An 18,819-nucleotide genomic window follows, 5' to 3' on the forward strand; every position below is an offset into this window, starting at 1 on the left:
TCCCGCCCGACCGCCCCTCTCGCCCGCCGGAGCCGCGGCAGGAGCGTGAGGGCTGCCAGGGTCACAGGGGTTTGGGGCAGGCGGAGTTCTTTCTGCGRGGCACCCTCTCCCTGCCAACCCCGTGTCCCCCCAAGCTGCGCCGGCTGAGGGCCCAAAGCTGCTCTGAGGGAGAGACAGGTGCGTCTCCACGGTAAAAAGGAAATTCACACAAGTACCGGTTTGTTTCATTACTTTTTGGGGACAGGGTGGAAAAAGAGGTGAGTTTCTCTAAAACTTGCCGTTAAAACACACCTGTGGGTTGAAGACGCTCATACTGGCTAATGCAGGTACTTACACGGGATGGGTGAGAGCTGTGTGGGGGTTGCAAGGGGGCAGGATTCTTTTACACCTGGGTGAGAGGGACTGAGAAGTTCTACTTTGTAAACTGATTTTAGCAYAAAGGAAAGTGTCAGTATGTCAGATAAAATATATGTTTGCAGTTCAAAGTTGAGATGCTGTATGGACAGGTACTGTCCTTACATCATGTTCTCAACAGTCGCAGCAGTCAAAAAGCAGATTAGGTCTTGACAATTTTCTCTCCTTTAAGGACAATTCTAATGCAAGGACTTTTGATTTTCTAATCAATAAAGACACTTGTTTTTCAAGATACTTGCAAAGTCCAAAAAATCTTCATACTACATAGAAAAGCATCAATCTCAGAAAAAGCCAGATCTTAAAAAGCAATGTTCCTGATGCAGCATAGTGTGGTCGTGCTGTATAGATCCATAGAATCTGGGATTAAAAATACATTTTCACAGGTATTGACAAATAACGAAGCGTAGCCCCCCTCCCCTAGCAGGAAGCTGAGCTGTGTTAATGCTGGGGTAATTTCACACTCCTTGGTATTCAAAAGATACTTAATGGAGTTCCTAGTAGAAAAACTACTGATATTTCTAACTGTGTTGAATTGTGTCTAGAATGAGAGGTTWACCCACTGCCAAGTCCTGTTTTGCTCAGTTTGCAAAACAGGGTACTTGCATCTCTTCTGTCTTTCCATCTTCCACGGAATTCTGTTATTTTTTGAAGAATTTGTTAAAGAAAATGTCAAGTGAYAACTTGAAATGCTTCATAGCTTGTGCTATCAGACAAAGATAACAAGAAAAGAAATAATACAGCAAGGATTCAGTAGCTTATTATTTCTTTTTGTATTTGTATATTATTTCTGTTGCTGATAAAATGCTGAGGGAAAAAATATTTTGTCACTCATGCATCTAGTGACTGCAACTATGTTCTTTGCCTTCTAAATAGATATTTTGTTCCTTGAATATTTATAAAAATACACAATATATAAAAATTAGTATTACTAAAGTAAATAAATTATTAAATTTTTAAGAGGGTAGTATATGTGTAAAGTGTTTTCCAATGTAGAAATAGCATTACTTACATTACAGAAGGCAGAGGTATTACAGCTATAAAGAAAGATAAATCAGAACCCGGAAGTTGCCCAGRACTTTTAAAAATGGTGTAGGTATACATACATTTGTCTCTGCAGGGTGGGGAGGGCTTGTAGCCTTCCATCACATTGTTCTTTATGGTTTGTAATTTCTCTATTTTGGACTATAGAATATTGGTGTAACTTTTGGGGAATGCAGTATTGGATATGAAAAAATGTATAGTAAATGTTATGGAAGCTGAACAGGCAGTTATCCTAAGAAATTGACAAAATAATTTTCTTCCTTTTTTTAACCAAGTATGTTCATAATGGCCCTGGCATTTTTTAGCATGTTCTTAAAAACATCACYGATGGGTAATGCTCTGGAATGCCTCAAAACTAAACCAGTTTGACTGCTYTTATATCTTCACAGGTGCAGACTCTTAAAGAGATATCCATGACAGGTCCATGTAAGCATGAAAACATGAATTTTCAGTTTATTGTGGGGGAAGTTATGTGACAAATACAATATACTGTTTCAGTAGGAAAAGATCTCACTATGGCACCATCAGGAAGAAAGCATGGAGGAAAAGCTGGTAAACCAGCACAGGAAGATCAGACCATACCTGCTTATGACTTTGAGGAGGAAAGAAAAGAACTGAGTGGATCAGAGGAAGATATTAGAGAAGGTGTTTCTATGACTTTTTTAGCACATTTTTAARATGTGAAGTTTATCATATTTGTGACTGGAAATAGAAGACAATTTTGTGTCAGCATCGTCCATAGTGCTTGAGACCACCAGGTTCCTCTTGTGTAATTTTGTAAGAGAGCCCAGTAGAACTGCTCTGTATGGTGCATTATGTCTTGAAATTCCAGGTGGAGTCTTCATTAGAATAGAATTTTATTACATGATTATGTTATCTTATTTTAATGCCTTAATTAATCTTTCTGTCCACTGGTTGCACAGAACGCTGTGAGAGCAAGGCAGAGCAGAGGAGCTCTTGGATGGAATGTTGAGTAGGGTAAAATTGGTGGAGTTCTGGCAGGGCTGAGAGTACTTCAGAAAGAATCTGAACCAAAGAAAATAAAGGAAGAAGTAGAGGAAGCTGAGGCAAAAAGAAAATAAATCGGCTGAGGAATTCTTGTTTTAATTTTTAAGGGAATGTCATAAAAAAGTGGACTTTGCTTAAAAATACTGTTCTCAACCATCACGTGTTCAGTTTTCTGTAAAGTTTGATGTAACTCCACTTCTGACTTTTTGTGTTTCAGCAGTTATCTCTAGGCTTATTTCTCATTAATTTCTCCCCTTTGTTCATTTAGAGTAAATTTCCTCATTAACAGAAATCTGACAACCAAGGATTTTTCAAAATAATATATCTATTTATCATTTTGCTTTTTAAAGGGTAGAGTACAGACTTTCAGTACTTACTTTACACTAAATTCTAACACATTGGGCTTTTCTATATWTTTGTTATTTTTAGCTTTCTGATGATTGTTAGATTGTGAGTTGTGAGTAATGGTGTAGTAGTGGATAAAGTAAAACTGGGACCAATGTAGGGAACTCAAGGCAGTGCCAGCTCAAACCTGGCCTTACAGAATAATTCACCACCASCTCTCAACTCCACATTCAAAGTTTTAAGAGCTGTTGGTGTTACTGATGGGAACTGAGCTCCATGGGACATAGTCAGGAAAAAATGGCATTACAGAAAAGGAATTAATAACTCATCCAACACAAAATATATTTTTGTAAACATTTCTATAATACTTCTTCAGGTGACACACCAGTAATGGACAAGCATGGAAAGAAAAGACCTCTGGTGACTGCTCATGTGGCTCCAGATGATGTGGGGTAAGGTTAAATGTTTAGGGGCCTTTTCTAAAATAAGCAGATCTTAAATAGATACCAACTTCAGTTGTTCACTATGCTTATTTTTGTTTTGTTTGGGTTTGGTTTGGTTTTTTTTTTTAATATTTGGTTCAAAAATCAAGTGACAGATAATACAGTAACTMTAGGAGAAAAAAGAAAATGTAGCATTTTAAAATGGTAGTTTTTCAATTTCTTTGTAGATACCTTTTAAAGTGCAGAAAAATTTTATATATTTGTGTGACTTCTTTTATATCTTTTAAAATACTATTTGTTTTATCCTACATTGTTGATAATTTCATTAAATTCCAGTAATTTCTTTTCCTATGACTTAAGTTGTTTGAAGCTATTACCAATACTGTAAATGATCCAAATATTGCATGAAAAATAAWTTCTTTTTACAGATAAATCTTACAAAATTTAATATTCATGAGCAGTATAAATGTAAGAAAAAAAGTACGTGCTGAAATAGTTTTCAAGCAGATTATAACTGTTGAGTTGAAGATACTGTTTTTRCTGTAACATTGCCTTACACACTGGTGTTATATCTTAAAGATGCTGTAAAAACAGCCCTGATATTATTTGCCTTGGATTTTTTACCAGTCATGCCAGTCATGCTAACTGAGATGGACTGTTTTCATTTGGTGTTTCAAATACCCTTTTTATTTTCTTCATTATAGGAATAATCAATTTTATTTACTGAGACTCCCCTTTACTGACTTTGACTGACTCAAGATCCTTTAAGTGTCTAATACTGCCTTTTTCCTGGGGAGCAAGCTAACAGATTCTAGATTTTTTTTTTTCTAAAGCAAATTGTCTGAAAAAGAAACCTCTCACAGGAAGAGGAGTATAATTATTTTATCTTATGGCAGTAGCAGTTCTGTTACTGCTTAAAAGTAATGGGCATGTGAATAAAATTAGTTTTAAGCATATACAACAGGTCTTWCTCTAAAGTCAGAAAATGGGCAAATAAAAATTTGAAACATTATTTTGTAGGGGTGAAGTACAGAATATGTTGGAGAGATTTGGAGGTAAGTACATTTACATTATAATAAATTTTATAAAAGTTGTAGAGTTGGCTGTAATTCCTCACCAAGCAAGTACAGTTTAGTTGTGATACTGAATGAGAGAGCAGTCTGCACTTAGCACTTGCAGAAATCTAGAGAACAGGCAGAAATCTAGAGAACAGGCAGAAATCTAGAGAACAGGCAGAAATCTAGAGTGGCAGTGGTGTGAATGTGACCCCAGCAGGCTGAGGGACACTCTAACACACCTCATTTGCTTCTCCAAAGCATAACTCATCAGCATTTTTAATAAATGGCACAATGTATCCAATGCTTAATTTCTAAATATTCTTTGACTTTTAGCTGACATTAACAAGGCTCTCTTAGCTAAGAGGAAACGATTAGAAATGTATACAAAAGCCTCACTCAAAACCAGTAACCAGAAGATTGAACACGTTTGGAAAACGCAGCAGGAGCAAAGGTGACATTTACTCTTGGTTTTCAAACCTGTGGAACTGGATTCCCTTCTGTGTCACAGAATGGATAGTTGGTCTGTCATCTTGCAATTAAATAGCAAGCAATGTGTCTAATGTTAGATATCTGCTCAGGGCCTGTGCTGTCTCCAGTTTTGTCCACTTTGTTAATCTGACAGTAATAGTTTAGCACATTCTCAGACAACAGAGAAATTTAAGATTTGGAACTCTGAGAGCAAGTTATGTTAAAAAGCTGGCCTTACTTTTATCYTTATGGAAAGTGACCTTTGATGTTATTTTTGTTTTTTAAAACTGTGTGGGGTTTTTTTCCTCTACTTTGGAATTTTTTGTTTCTACTTGAAAACTGAAAAATGTGCAGTAAAACTTAAATACCATTCTGGTTAAGAAAGAAACTAATTTTCATCTTGCATAACATTCCTCACACTGCTTATGGCATATTTAATTACTACATCTGATACTAGAGGTAGAACAAACTGAAATATTTATATATATTTATATGTATGTACATGTTCTACATCCACTCAGTATCAGTTTTTCAAGTCATATAGTATTCAAATAGGGTCAGATAAGAAAATAGCCTGTTTATCTATGCCAGCTTTTATTCTATCCCATGTGTGTGTTGAACCTTAGCTTTCCCTGTAGCATTCATCATACTTACAGTGTCTGTTTATAGGCAGAAGCTCAATCATGAGTTCTCCCAGCAGTTCCTGACTTTATTTCAGCAATGGGATGTAGATGTGCAAAAAGCAGAGGAGCAGGAAGAAAAACTAGCAGTGAGTTTCCAGCATGGCACAAGTTTCACTATATTTTCACAAGGAGGGAATATTGTTGTTAAGTCACTCAAGAAATGTAAAATCACTTGATGTAGTTTAAACAGAAATATATGATTAAGTTTCTGAAAAGGGGTGCATTTATAAACTTTATTGCAAGTTTATAAACACTACTAAGTGATGCCCTAGGCCAGCATATGGCTTGAGAAAAGCCKAGGCCATTTAATGAGAAGAAAGCTGTGTGCTGTTTCTGTGCATCCATAATCTTTGGGCTCAAGGAACAAAAGAATAAAGCAAAGTAGTTTTCTTTTAGCATGCATTGCTTAAAAATATGCCTGTATATATGCCTGTAAACATTAAGAGAATTTGATCMCTGAAAGGATAGAAGTTATACAATGGAATGTAATCATGTTGATTACATCATGTGATGTTGCTGTGTTTGTACTTTCAATGCATTTGCAAGTTTTGTTTTTTTCCCAGGTAGGACATTCCTCTGGGATACCCTAAGAAACTATGGAGGATAGCAATCCTCAAGGGATTTTACAGGGATAATTTACATTGCAAGAAACCTCAGGAGGCAGATTCACATTATAAGGCACAGATTTCCAGTGAAGGCAGAATTTCTGATTGGGGAAAATGACATCGGTATACTGTCCAAGCAGTTAACAACTTGTTTAACAACKGATGCAATTATGTTTTTCTTTTGCTTCTGTTTCAGAATATGCTTCGTCAGCAACAGAAAGTTTTTCAACAGGCAAGAATAGTTCAGAGTCAAAGACTGAAAACCATTAAGCAACTCTATGACCAATTCTTAAAGGTACAGTAATTCTTTTTCTTCGAAGGCAGCTGATCCTTATCACTTAAGAAAGATGTATTAATGCAGTATTTTAAGTAGTTTGGTATTTCTTTAACAAAGYAATTAACATACTAGACAGCAAGCAAAAACCTGTTTTGAGTACAACCACACAAAAATGTTACTTTTTTAGTTAAAAGCTTTCCTCACAAGAGAAAATCTTCTGTGCTTTAATGATCTTCATGGCCATTTGCTGGGCTCTAGCCTGTATGTCTGTGTCTCTCTTGTACTGAAGAGTCTGAACTGGACCCAGCCCTGCAGCTGTGGCCTGACCAGTGCTGAGCAGMGTGGAAAGATCAGGTCCCTGCTGGCAACACTTCTCCTAAGGCAGCCTAGGACAATGTTGGTCACTTTTKCTGCAAGGGCACACTGCTGSTTCATKTTCCTTTTGGTGTCCTCCAGGAGCTCCAGGTCCTTTTCTGCCAGACTGCTTTCCAGCTACYTGGCCCCCAGTATATTTGGGGGATTCAAGTCTGTCAGTTTCTCATAAATCTTGATTTTTGTTCAAGTTCCTTCCTAGCTGGTTTTGAAATTTCAGCTAGTTGCAATAAGCTTGGTATTTGGTTTGGTTTTTTTTCCCAAGTCTGGTAGCTGAGAAAAATAAACTTGAAACAGAGCAACTCTTAGTTTAAAATAGTTAGAATTTACAGAGTATATTACAGATRCATTAATAAATAATAACTGTTCCAAAATGTCAAGAATGTCTTCATCGAAGAGGAAAAACTGAATAGAAGGTCGAGTTGGGTTTTTTTTTTCAAAGAAGATCAAATGTAGAAGCCAAGCCTCAAATAAGCTTAAATAAAGAAAATGCAACTAGACACACACAGAGGTAGCTTTAATTGTATGTACAAAAGGGAAGATAACCAGGGTGTTTTATTTGGCTTATTTGGAAAGAAGTGTGCAAAGAAATGTAATGGGATTTAYAGTTCTAACTTCAAGGTTGTCATAMTATTGAATCCCTAGCATTTSTCACACATGTCTGTTCAATCTCCTCTTATAGAACTCTTAAYTGAAATGCAGAATAAGTAGCTGAGACATCACAGAGGCTGACTGGAGGGTTTTGTTTTCTTCTCAGGGTACATACTGTTTAAATAGGAATGCAGAATGGAATATGAAGTCCTGATTTGTCTGCCAAGTTTTTGACAAATTCATCTATTACCAGTGATCACTGTAAAAATTAAATTGTAGTATGAATAATGATTGGTGTGTTTGCTTGTTTTAAATTAACCCTTTGACATTTAGGAGTTCTGAATTAATATTATCCTTAACTTCAGAGCATGGAAGAGTTGGAGAAGAGCAATGAAAATCTTCTGGCTGGTGCCCAAAATGAACTTCGCAAGGAAATGGCTATGTTGCAGAAAAAGATTATGATGGATACTGTAAGTATCAGATCTATGAACTTAGTAAAATGCAAAAATAGAACATTCTATTAAAAGTCATTTGACATTCATTTAATTCAAAGGAATCATATTGATACAGCATTTGCTCAGCATCATCTCCTTTCCTTGTGACAGCAACAGCAGGAGATGGCGACTGTTCGCAAGTCTCTTCAGTCCATGTTATTCTGACGGCTCAGTGGAGGAGCAACTTGTACCTGAGYAACATGATACAAGTACAGGCATTAGAAGGGTGTTAAGATTTCAATGTTTGAAGGTTCCTATTAAATGTGTTCCTGGATTGTTCTAATCTTGTGTCTGTTAATGTTGTAAGAACATATATTAGTAAACTTACTACTGGGGGGCAGTATTGACCCCAAACCACTCGCTGTCTGTCCATTAATTTTTAACTATTTTATATTCACTTTCAATAGCATGGGACTGTTTAAATTGTTTCACTTTTTCTAATGCCTACTTGTAACAAGGGGAAATATTAATGACAAATGCATTACCCAGATTTTATATACTAACTTGAGGCCTTTAGGTACATTGTGCAAATAGAAGCTTTTCTCACAAGCTGCAGATTTTCAGTTTTAACATTTAGTCTGCTGATATAGCAGCAGTTATAAAAATTCACATGGTATGACATAGGTCAGATAGAATTGTTTGATGATGTGTATAATGGTAAATTAAAGTAAATTTCGTTACCTCTTTTGTTAGCCTAGGCATAGTACTATCTTTGTAGTAGTAAGAGATTTATAAAGTGCTGTAATTTGTCCAGAAAACGGATTTTTTAGTTAAATGATAAGGTTAATATATCAGTTCAAGTAAAGATAATTAAACATTATGCATTTTGGGCTATATACTTTCTGTAGAACCACTGCTAGAAGAAATCTATCTCATTTATTTAGTACAGGCTTTTACAAGCCTTTGAGGTGGAACATTACTTTTTCCAATACCAACTGACTATCAATTTAGGGAAGCCTGAGTTTTAAGGGTAAAGCATTTATCTTTCATGTATCTCATTACAGTAAATAAGTAAAAATGAAACAATTGGCTTAGTGTGCATGCAGTTYGTTTACAGAAAACCATTACACCTGAAAATCCACTTTTAAAATTAGCTAGTTGTCAACATATTTAATGCTTTAACTTACAACAGTAGACAAAACAAAAACCATCCACACACCCACACACACAAATGTGATGCTTTCATAACAATGTGTTTCAAAACCATACTCAGCTTACTAGCATTTTTTAGTCTAGTCATCTGATGATGGTTCTCCAGGTCTGGAYGCCAGATTAGTGATGGCTAACTTGCAGAAACTTCAGCTATGAGGTTGCAACTGATGTTAAAAAAATGACACTTACTGCTCTGCCTTTGGTAGGGTTCAATAAAGGAGCAAACATGAAGCTCCATTGCTGCACTGATGCCTGAGGCAATATGGGCCTCTACTGAGCAAGGAGTAACGATGCTGATTTGTAACTACTGAGTCTCTGYGCTCTGAGGATAATTGGAGGAGGCTATGAAATAGCTGACAGGTTCTGCTTTSTTTCTTCAATAGGAGGTTATTTGTTAGCATTGCCTTCTGGTTCCAYTTGTTAGTACTGAGTCCTGTTTCTGGTTTTCTGAGTGATTTCTGCATTACTTTCCTACCATCCACATRCCTCAATCATAACCTTTATGTTATCTATCTACAATGGCATGACACATTTTTGACCATTGTGGGGAACCCACTCATCTCACTCTAAAGAAGTTGCCTGTGTCTTTTCATCAGGAGGTTAATTTGCTTACAGTATTCAGCCAAACTAAAATAGTCATTACCATCTTCTTTTCTATTYGACCATGGCCTGGGTTCAGGCTAAAATCATGTGGAGATGCTGTGTTGTTTCCAGCCTCAAACAGGAATGGTAGAATTCATTCAAAATTGACATTAGTCAAGTCAAATTGTAGTCCTTTGGCAGTAACTGTTACAGTTATCCCTCAAAAGGATCATTATATGGTGGTGGATGCTGTTTTATTCGCTCCAGACTAGCAGACAATACACCACTTCAAAACTTCCTTCAACGCTTCAGGAAGTATTTTTGAATTAATAAGCAGGTACGAAGCTGCAGCAGCAGTATTTTAAAAACAAACCATGGCATTTTTCATTGGATAGTTCAGGAAGCACTTMATGTACTTGGAACTTAGATACATAYCAGCAARTGGAAKTAGTAATGGATATTACATTCAACAGCTTTTTACATAAATTGTATTCAAATAGTACCTCTTTGAAGGAGCTTAAGCTTATAGGGTTTGTGTTCATGTAATCATTTTTTCATACAGAGAAAAAGCTATTTTGATTCAGCTTTGCTCTAATGGCAACAGCCCTGTAGTTGGACATACTATGTTACCCAGTGGGTCTGTTCTTAAAGGAAGAGAGAGGCTGATACTGGGCCTCGAGTTCCTGTTTTACAGAGTTTTACATTATGGKTCAGTTTTATGCACTTTTGTTTGGATAAAGTACAGTGGTAGCTACAATTACATCAATGATAAGTAAATGAACACAGTGATAGCAAAAACACCACAGAGGGAAACACAGATGGGGAGGTGCTGGAGCCACAGACACTGAGGTGTATCAATGAACTTTGTCTTTCGCTGGCATCGTCTCACAAGGTAGGCTGGCTAAAGTTGGAGTCATCTCCTTTCACAGCTACCTGTAGTCTAGATAAGGATGAAGTGCAACACRGACCTTATTATGACTACAAAACCAGAAACTGGCCTTGAAACAAAGTACAGGCTACAGTTTTATGTAGCAGTAGGTTATGTACTTAGATACTAGAGACTGCATGAATTCTAAAGGCACGCATAGCAGTACTTTGAAGTAGAAGAAAATTTTCCTGAGCTGTACTTCCTTTATCTACTCATCCAACAGCTTATTCCTCAGAAGTACCAGAAGAGAGATTTGGTGATTTTTTACCTCACGACTGCCTCATTCTACCAGTCTTAATAATGTGGTTCTGTATTCATTGGTGCATCTGACTACCACTTCAGAGCAGTTCCATCAGAATTTTAGAAACTAATACTACAAGATTAGACACTTGGGTTAGGGAAATGTGAAATTCCTCTTTGAATTCTGGTTGGTAGCACCGTGGTTTGCATTCTACATTCACCASAAGGGAAGGACAGAATTAAAGCAACCTAACAGTAAATGGCAACATTTTCAAATGTAGTATTTATAGTCTGAAACACAGGGAAATACATACTGGTTCAAAAGTACTGATACAACAGCATCTGCAGAACTTTGTATCTACTCATTCTAACATCTGGTAATAACTGAAATACAGTSAATTTTCTCATAAAACTCTTTTCTTCAAAAGCTTAATCTGTCTTCCCAAAACCAGAGAGGCTGCTTCATTCAGCATTCCCCTAACTGCTTCTTCTCTTGTCCTTGAGCTATTTAATCAGTCATTATGGTTTTGAACCTGCACAGGAGCTTGATGAGATGAAATTCTGAAGACATGTATATGAAGATGAGAAGCAATCTGTAGGCACACACCACTGGCATATCTCAGCATATCAAACAAGGATATGAACTTTAAAAGAACAAAACAAAATAGGTTAAAAAAATCCAATTATTTTTTTCAATTATCCCAACTATAAATATGCTATATTTTAATTAGAATTTATCCAAGTGACAAGTGTAACATACAACATCATTGTAACATAGAGTGGTTTAATTTAGAATTAAAAATAAAACCATCACAAAACCCCAGCATCCAACAGCACTGAACACTTACAAGATCTAATAAAAGAAGGTTTGTCTGCAGTTCATAGAACAACTTTAAACCCCCCCACGGACTAAAGCATAATTGTAGGAGAGATTTGTAAATTYACTTTAACATCTCTATTCCAAAGAAAGCAAGCCAGTCAGCTCCCAAAAACATGTTTACATGGTACCCTGGCACTCCCTSTGCAGTGACAGCTGAAATGKGAGCAAGTCAGAAATTGCAGAGCAGAATGACACGGACMATTCTCAATCCACTCCTTAAAGTATGGTCCAAACAAAAAGTATAAAACACTTACCAATGCTATCCACAGAACAATATATTCATCAATAAAACTGTTGAAGTACTGGTCCAAAAATAGAAGTCCTGGCCCAATAAACGCAGAGTCCTGAAGACAGATTTCACTTTTTGTCATATGAGCCACCTATGTTTAAAAAAACCCAAAAATTAAAAGTGCAYCCCTGCAAGATTAGTGTAACTTCCAGAAAACAGGCATCACATCCTTGCTCAGCAAAGTTCTCTTGGAAGTTACATCTAAAGCAGTGCATTTCAGCTATCTGCAAAAGTTCTTCACTTTCTAATTTTTCCRAACTGTATTCAAAAAAACTATGCAAATGTATTACTGAAAACAAATACTATCACTTGAAATATTGCTTTCAAGTCTGACTTGAAAATTTTGGCTTTCTTTAGCCAAAAGGTAACTGGGAAACAGACTTTTTCTTAGGTGGCAACACTTGTTCTCACAGTTTAGTAAGAAAGTCTGTAGCACACCTAATTTCTAGTGTTTGAGAAATGTCACACTTGGAGAAAAAAAAATCTGGCTGGATTACTGATGTTAGCAAATACGTAGTATATAAAGGCAGTATTATACGTAGTATATAAAGTACTATACGTAGTATTAAAAGGCAGCTTTTTATTTTAAATCCATTGAGGAGTGTTTTATGTATAAAAAAGAAAAAGAAAAGTTTAACTCTTCATTTTAATGATCAAAGTAAATTCTTTTTTGAGATAATTAAATCAGAAGTCACAGCACTGTTAGCAAGGCTTAAGAGACCACAGTTAGGATGTTTAAGATAGACAGGAAATCTATTCCTAGGAGTAAGTTAAACAAAACTGAAAGTTCTAACCAGTACATTCAACAGCAAACATGAGTTTGCATCAGTGTCACATCTAATCTCTCTGTAGGATCCTGAGCTTAGTTCAGCATCTTAATCATAATGAATCTGCTATTACAGAGCAAAAGGGGAAAACAGTGCCCCCGATCCACTAAGTGTTAAGCCAAGAACCAGTTTAGTTTTAGGAAGTTTAGGAYTGACTTACCACCAGCTTCTGTGAGATTTTGGCATTCACAAACCCAAATGTCAAGACATAAAGGCAGGAATGTTTTTCAAACAGCTGAGTAGTAGACTTTTTATAAATYGTAATGGCCAGTGTGATAAGCAGTCCAATGTGCAGGCCTGGTGAAAGAACACTTGTTCCCTAAAACATAAAGGGACAGAAAACTTGTTTTAAGCTTCAGTTACACAGTAAAGTCCAGATTTTATATATATATTGCAAATCCCATTAAACAAAACCAGAGCTGTCAAAACTCTTAAGTCCAGTAATGTTGTGTCACTGCTTTTAGTATCTTTTGCAGTAAGCACTAATCAATTTTGTAAGAAAATTAACTGCTGGTTCCCATGGCAGAAGAAATCCAGTAACAGGCAGAAAGGAAGCAGATAATGAAGCCTTTGCTTTAGCCATCTAACACTCAGATCCTGTCTCCTTAAATGTTTAAACAAATAAAACCCTTGTGGGTCATCTGAATTGCAATAAATTATGAGCATAAATTATTCAAACCTCATTTGAATTTTTAGAGCAACTTACTGCTATTGTAGATCCATTCTTTCCAACCCCTCCACCAAAGATGACACGGAAGTAACTGAAACCAGAAAGTGCTGTTCCACACAGAATGCCAACAACTGCAAAGAACTTCACTTCGAAGCCCACCAAAGGGACCTGAGCAGAATACMAAAGAAACCAAACCAATACAAGAAAAATCAYAACAAAACAAGAGAAATACATTTAAAGTTAGGCACACAACACCTTTTTCTTTTTAAAAAAAGTGATTAAAAAAGCCAGTCATAGCTACTAAACAAAGGTTTTATTTGAACTCTCACTTTCCTGGAAACAAGCTCAGGACAACAGTGTTCAGAATTTATTTCCTTACTAAGAAAACAACAAACATCTTTTGTAATGTTTGAACTCTAGTTCTGACTACTTAAATTCTGTTCTTGAAATTCAGCTAGATCTTACTCTCTTTCTCCTTATATATTCTTCAAATATTTTCRCTACATAAGCAAAAACTTGATACAAACGAGTGCCATCACCATGGTGTGGGAGCAGGACAGTTCCTTCTGTTTCACTGGATGAAAAACAGTGAGCCACAGGAAACACAAACACCACCTGCCTGTTGTGTGTTTTGGTMCATTATTTGTATGCTGTATCTTTGCACATCATGAGACTATCATGAATAGCCTTCAGATACAAATTTTAATTAAACAGTTACCTTTTGGAATCAATTGCAGTTTCAAGGAAACTTCCAAAAGCAGCAGAGAATTAAAAAAAAAAAAGAAGTAATAAACCATTGACTGTATTTTTGAATGTATAGTGTTTTAAGATACAGCATAACTACAACAGATCTTAATAGTGAGAAAAAAACAATAATAATTTAAGTTTAATGCACCTACTTTATTTGCCAATATGAAAACAAGCTTTTTGAAAACAAAAAAAAATATCTTACAGGATTAAAAAAGGAAAGAAAGCTTATTTAATTGTTGACTGATGAGTAAACTTTAGAATTAGTTTTCATTTCTTGGAGGTTCATATTTAGGTTAGTTTAGATTAATTTCTATTGGTTATTAAARCAATGGAGTAGTCTCAGCTCCTTTTACTATAACCAACCAGAACTATAAATTTCTGAGTAAAGACCCTAGAAAGGTTGAAGATCTTAGTCTAATATAATTTTGATACCATCCACTGTGCATCTGTAAAGATCAGGATAAAAAACATATGGAGAAGTTGTGGGACAGAAAAAAATTCTTTAAATATAAATATTTACATTTATGTGACTGTGACATAATTCTTACAAATCAGTACATCTGCATTAATATAAATATGGTTAACAACCAAAACTCCCTGGCTTCATCCCATGGTTTCATTAGATTGAAGCTTTATTCCTTCAATTTTAAGATAAATTGTTTAATCAACAGAAATATATGTCTTGCAATGAAATACACAAAACATATAAAACCAGAAGAAAAGCTRTTTGCTACAGCTTAAGTATGTGGAGGATTAGTTTCAGATCAGAAATCTGTATGTGGCAGATGGGGTCTTTTTTCCTCTAAGTAGCTATGACCTTGTGCATTGGGAGTCACAGCTACAGATCTGAGTTAACCACAACACCAAAATAACCTCCACTGGTACAAAGCTACACCAGAACATCAGACAATAACAGGGCTTGATGGGGCTTGCACAGGGCASCTTCAAATACCACAGCAACTGTCAACACTTTCAACAGGAGCTCTGAACACTTGGTGCACCCACCTTACAGTCCCACATTGCTGTTCCTCCATAGGCAGTTAGCAAGAGCAATATTGTWATGGCAATCTGAACTTCAGTTACATCAATTCTGTGAAGGGGAAAAAAGGAGATTTAGTTAGAGAAAAGGACCTTTTGCTCTAAGTTCAAAACAGGGGGGAATAAAACCCCAGTAACTGTACTTCAAATTATACAAATATATATAGAATATTCCATTTCTTGACTGAGAAAGACACTCTATATGGAGGCACACATCTCTGGCTAAGATCTAAAATTAAAGCTATACTCCTCTGGAGCAAGCGACATAATTTTAAAGGGTGGAAATCTTTAAGCAATACTTTCTTAACTATTTGAAAATTCTATACAGATTTGAGAATTTACAGACTTGATGAATAAMTATCAAATCAAAGTTTAAGGCAAGCTCACAGTAAATGCAATCAAACATTTCCATGAAAAGCACAGCATATGAAAGCAGAGACTCTAAAGAGCAGGCGCAGAAAGATTTCYTTAAGCCTCAAATCATGAAAACTTGACAGGTACAGTCTGCAGAACAAGGCAGGACTGAATCAATGTACAGCTAAGCATTTACCCTATTTCTGAGGACATATAATTGCTATCTTCCTTTCCTCCATAGAAGCTGTTTTAGAATGCCCTATGAAGTTCAGACTCCATATTCCACCTTTTTTTGTTCTCAAACAAGAYAGACAACTCTTTAGTGTTGTATTTCATTGATAAAACCTCACATTAAGCAAGGCTCAAGAAAAAAGAAATCAATACTTTTTAAGCTTTAAAATAAATAATTAAATATAATAACAACCCAAAAAAAGTGCATATTAAAGGTACCTTTTATGGTACCAAAAGTTTTGACACAGGTACCTTTATCTTCACACTAAAGTTACCAGCAAACAGCAACAATCAATGTCCCAAGGTTTTTTTAGCAATTGGAATAGAATTGCTGTTTTAAGGTGCTATGACCAAAGTCAAYATGTATTGCTACTTGCTTAGCACATGAACTGTCTGCACAGGAAACTGTATTTTTAAAAGGCGATGGCAATCAACTCTTGGGTAATGGAAAACATTTATCTGAACTTGATAATCTCAGTAACATTAAACTCTCTTCTTTCACCAGAAAGATGGTGATACAATATGCCTAATTTCCTCACAATCTTCTGACTCTTAGATTTMGAGGATCCAGAGTTTAAACTGCAGTTAGATGATAAGCTGAGGTGCCTCATTGCCTCTTAAAGCCATTAAAATGGCAAATCCTCTCCTTCCTAAGGTGGTGTGCTCTCTCAGCTTTACCTGCTGTAGKGCTCATCAGAGTGCAAGGTGAACCAGGCTAGGGTAGGCTTTTCATCTTGTGCCCATTTCATGAACTGGCTTGAGTCAAATGACACAGAGTCATGGCATGGTGGAGCTGGGAGTGGGTTCTTCCCTCTGCCAGGGATCAAGTGCTGCATCCACCCCGCTATTGCTGAACTCGCTGGTTACACCCATGTGCAAGTGTCAAGAGGTTGCATTCTATTAACACCTGGATTTCTAATCTGCATTGCCTTTCTTGTTGCTGGTGGTGGGAGGAGGCTCAAACTTGAAGCTAAATCATTATATGTGCCGAAGTTTAATACTTAATTTTACAGAAGCTCATACTGTTGGTGGCAACAGAGCCCAAATCAGAGTCCAAAGCCTTTACTCAGACACTGGGCACTATTCCACAACTTGACAGTGTCACAGCATTTAGCTCTCTGGCCATCAGCACYAGGAATCTCTCACTTGTGATTTATTTCTGAAATCGAGAGCTGCTCATAGAGGAATTCAATTGAGGAATATTGCATTGAGGGATTCATTGAGGAATAGCATCATTGAGAACTTCCATGCATCTTACTATGTACCATCATATTTAGAGCACTATACTTCCTCACACCTGTATGCTTGAGAGAAACAAAACTGGGAGCCTTGAAAAAACTGTGACCTGTTTTCACTGGACAGAAATAAGTTATCTTGGAGAAAAGTTGTGTCTGTTTAACTTTAAACAGTAACCATGGAACACCAGGCCACKCTGAACTGTTTGTACTATGCACTATCATTATGTTTATGTAGAAGTCACAAAGTTTTTAACAAAAATCTTCATGTAGTAAAGGAGTCTCAGTGCTTTGCTGATGTGGGAAAATCATTCTCATGCTTTAGGCAAGAAKAAAAACCATAGGAAAGCAGTCATGTCTGCAGAATGCCAGAGCTCATGGCCTAGTCCACCTTCCTTCAGTGCAGTCACGCACAGAAAGTATCCTATTTCAGCCAKCACTCTGAAGCACCTATTTTTGTTYATAGCACAAGATACCCTTTAAAAAATTTAGGATGTGCAGGCAGGCAGAAGAATTCTAGTTTGTGTGGTAAAATGCCTAACCAGCAAACCAAAAAGAGCTTTTCTCAGTATCAGAGAGGCAGCCTGTATTTGATGCAATATGCAGGGATAGCTGATCACCAGCCTGTGTGCCCGGTCATGCTCAGATCTGCTAAGGTGCTTCTTGCAGGTCAGAGCCCAGCAGGACAATGAAAAGGTGATTTACCAAGTGACTGGGATTAGTAAAAGGACAGCCTTCATTTWTCACTTATTTCCAGTTTTGTTGCCACAGGAGTCTCTCACCTTTTCCTCTTTTCAGGAGTAATTATACTAGAGTGAAGTTCTTTGCTTAAAAACAGCAAAAGGCCATGGCTAGGCACCACCACAGCTAGAGGAAGGTGTAGCAATCCCCACACTATTAGCAGTTAAATTGAAATTATTGTCTTCTACATGAATGTCATAACTTCTCCTCCTATGCTGCMGTGAAACAGATAAAATTTCTATCAAGTCATGAACAGCATCACAGCAGTCTCTAGAACTGTGACCTAACACAAAACCTAAAGGACACCAAAGCCAATATGAGCCAGATTAAAAGAAAGGCCCTCACATAATTGTGGGCTAATTCTTCAAGCATTGGCATAGATCTGTGGAACTGCTTGAGGATGCAGCGGGTGCAGAGAGTTCATTCCAAGGAAGACTGAAGATGTCTGTGAAAGGGAAACCCATTCGCAGGGGAACTTCTCTAAAGTGCAGGTGATTTACAGTCCCCTGGGGCTGAGACTGTTCTGTGCCTGGGAGATTACAGGGAGGTACCCAAATMCTTGCTCTGTCCCTACTCCTACACAGGGCACTTGTCTCAATGTAAACAAGACTTCTCTGGCCTGAGCCTGCGTGGTGCTTGTATGGGTTCTGACAATAAATCTGCAGACAAAAGAGCCAAATGCATGCAAACAAAACATACAGAGCYAAAATCAGCTGCTAAAAGAACAAGTCCTTAGTATTATGTAGAGTTTCAAGTTCTTATCAGGTAAAACAAAGGTCTGCTAGATTGGAAGGGARATAAGGTGAGAGAAAGAGAAAGCAGGGAATAAACCAAGAAAGACACTTAAACCAAGGAGCCAGCGGTCTCAGACATTAAGCTACATGTACTTCTAAAGATACCTACTTACTTTCCAAACCTTAGTATGCCTGATACATATGTCTGCCAGTGAGCAGAATAGAACATGAACAGTCCCACAAAACAACAGAAAAACAACCAGTCAGGATTTGTTCCTAGTCGGATTGCTATGCAGGATCCAAGGACAACAAATACTGAAAAGCAGAAATGAACATGTTAGTCATATACCCTCTTTGCTTGAAGTTAAG

The 18,819-nt window shown here is 36.8% G+C and overlaps 2 protein-coding genes across 3 annotated transcripts in view; one reads left to right on the forward strand and one right to left on the reverse strand.

Annotated features, from left to right (window-relative positions):
- Nucleotides 1-1,738: 1,738 nt before the first annotated feature.
- Nucleotides 1,739-7,974, forward strand: SYCP3 (synaptonemal complex protein 3). The gene is made up of 8 exons (XM_057384547.1): nucleotides 1,739-2,100; nucleotides 3,185-3,260; nucleotides 4,272-4,306; nucleotides 4,643-4,760; nucleotides 5,447-5,546; nucleotides 6,262-6,360; nucleotides 7,671-7,775; nucleotides 7,911-7,974. The coding sequence occupies exons 1-8, from the start codon at nucleotides 1,971-1,973 to the stop codon at nucleotides 7,962-7,964; spliced, it is 717 nt and encodes a 238-aa protein (XP_057240530.1). The 5' UTR covers nucleotides 1,739-1,970; the 3' UTR covers nucleotides 7,965-7,974.
- CHPT1 (choline phosphotransferase 1) overlaps nucleotides 7,929-18,819 on the reverse strand; it is a 21,266-nt gene continuing 10,375 nt past the window's right edge. The window contains exons 3-9 of one of the 2 annotated variants that reach the window (XM_057384545.1): nucleotides 18,624-18,765; nucleotides 15,123-15,207; nucleotides 13,404-13,535; nucleotides 12,858-13,016; nucleotides 11,836-11,961; nucleotides 11,235-11,345; nucleotides 7,929-7,990 (exon numbers count right to left, since the gene is read on the reverse strand). In XM_057384545.1, the coding sequence (XP_057240528.1) occupies nucleotides 7,946-7,990; nucleotides 11,235-11,345; nucleotides 11,836-11,961; nucleotides 12,858-13,016; nucleotides 13,404-13,535; nucleotides 15,123-15,207; nucleotides 18,624-18,765 (800 nt within the window). In that variant the 3' untranslated portion in view covers nucleotides 7,929-7,945. The remainder of the gene's footprint in view (nucleotides 7,991-11,234; nucleotides 11,346-11,835; nucleotides 11,962-12,857; nucleotides 13,017-13,403; nucleotides 13,536-15,122; nucleotides 15,208-18,623; nucleotides 18,766-18,819) is intronic. The other variant, XM_057384546.1, reaches the window with a different exon arrangement.

Source organism: Malurus melanocephalus, unplaced genomic scaffold (genome assembly GCF_030028575.1).
Source record: "Malurus melanocephalus ecotype Western Australia unplaced genomic scaffold, MMel_1.1 scaffold_718, whole genome shotgun sequence".
Classification (NCBI taxonomy): Eukaryota; Metazoa; Chordata; class Aves; order Passeriformes; family Maluridae; genus Malurus; species Malurus melanocephalus.

Coding starts and splice junctions, on each gene's coding strand:
- SYCP3 (XM_057384547.1), top strand. CDS start 1,971: ATGGCACCATCAGGAAGAAAGCATGGAGGAAAAGCTGGTAAACCAGCA. Junction 4,307..4,642: donor TATGTTGGAGAGATTTGGAG/GTAAGTACATTT, acceptor TTTGACTTTTAG/CTGACATTAACAAGGCTCTC. Junction 5,547..6,261: donor AGCAGGAAGAAAAACTAGCA/GTGAGTTTCCAG, acceptor CTTCTGTTTCAG/AATATGCTTCGTCAGCAACA.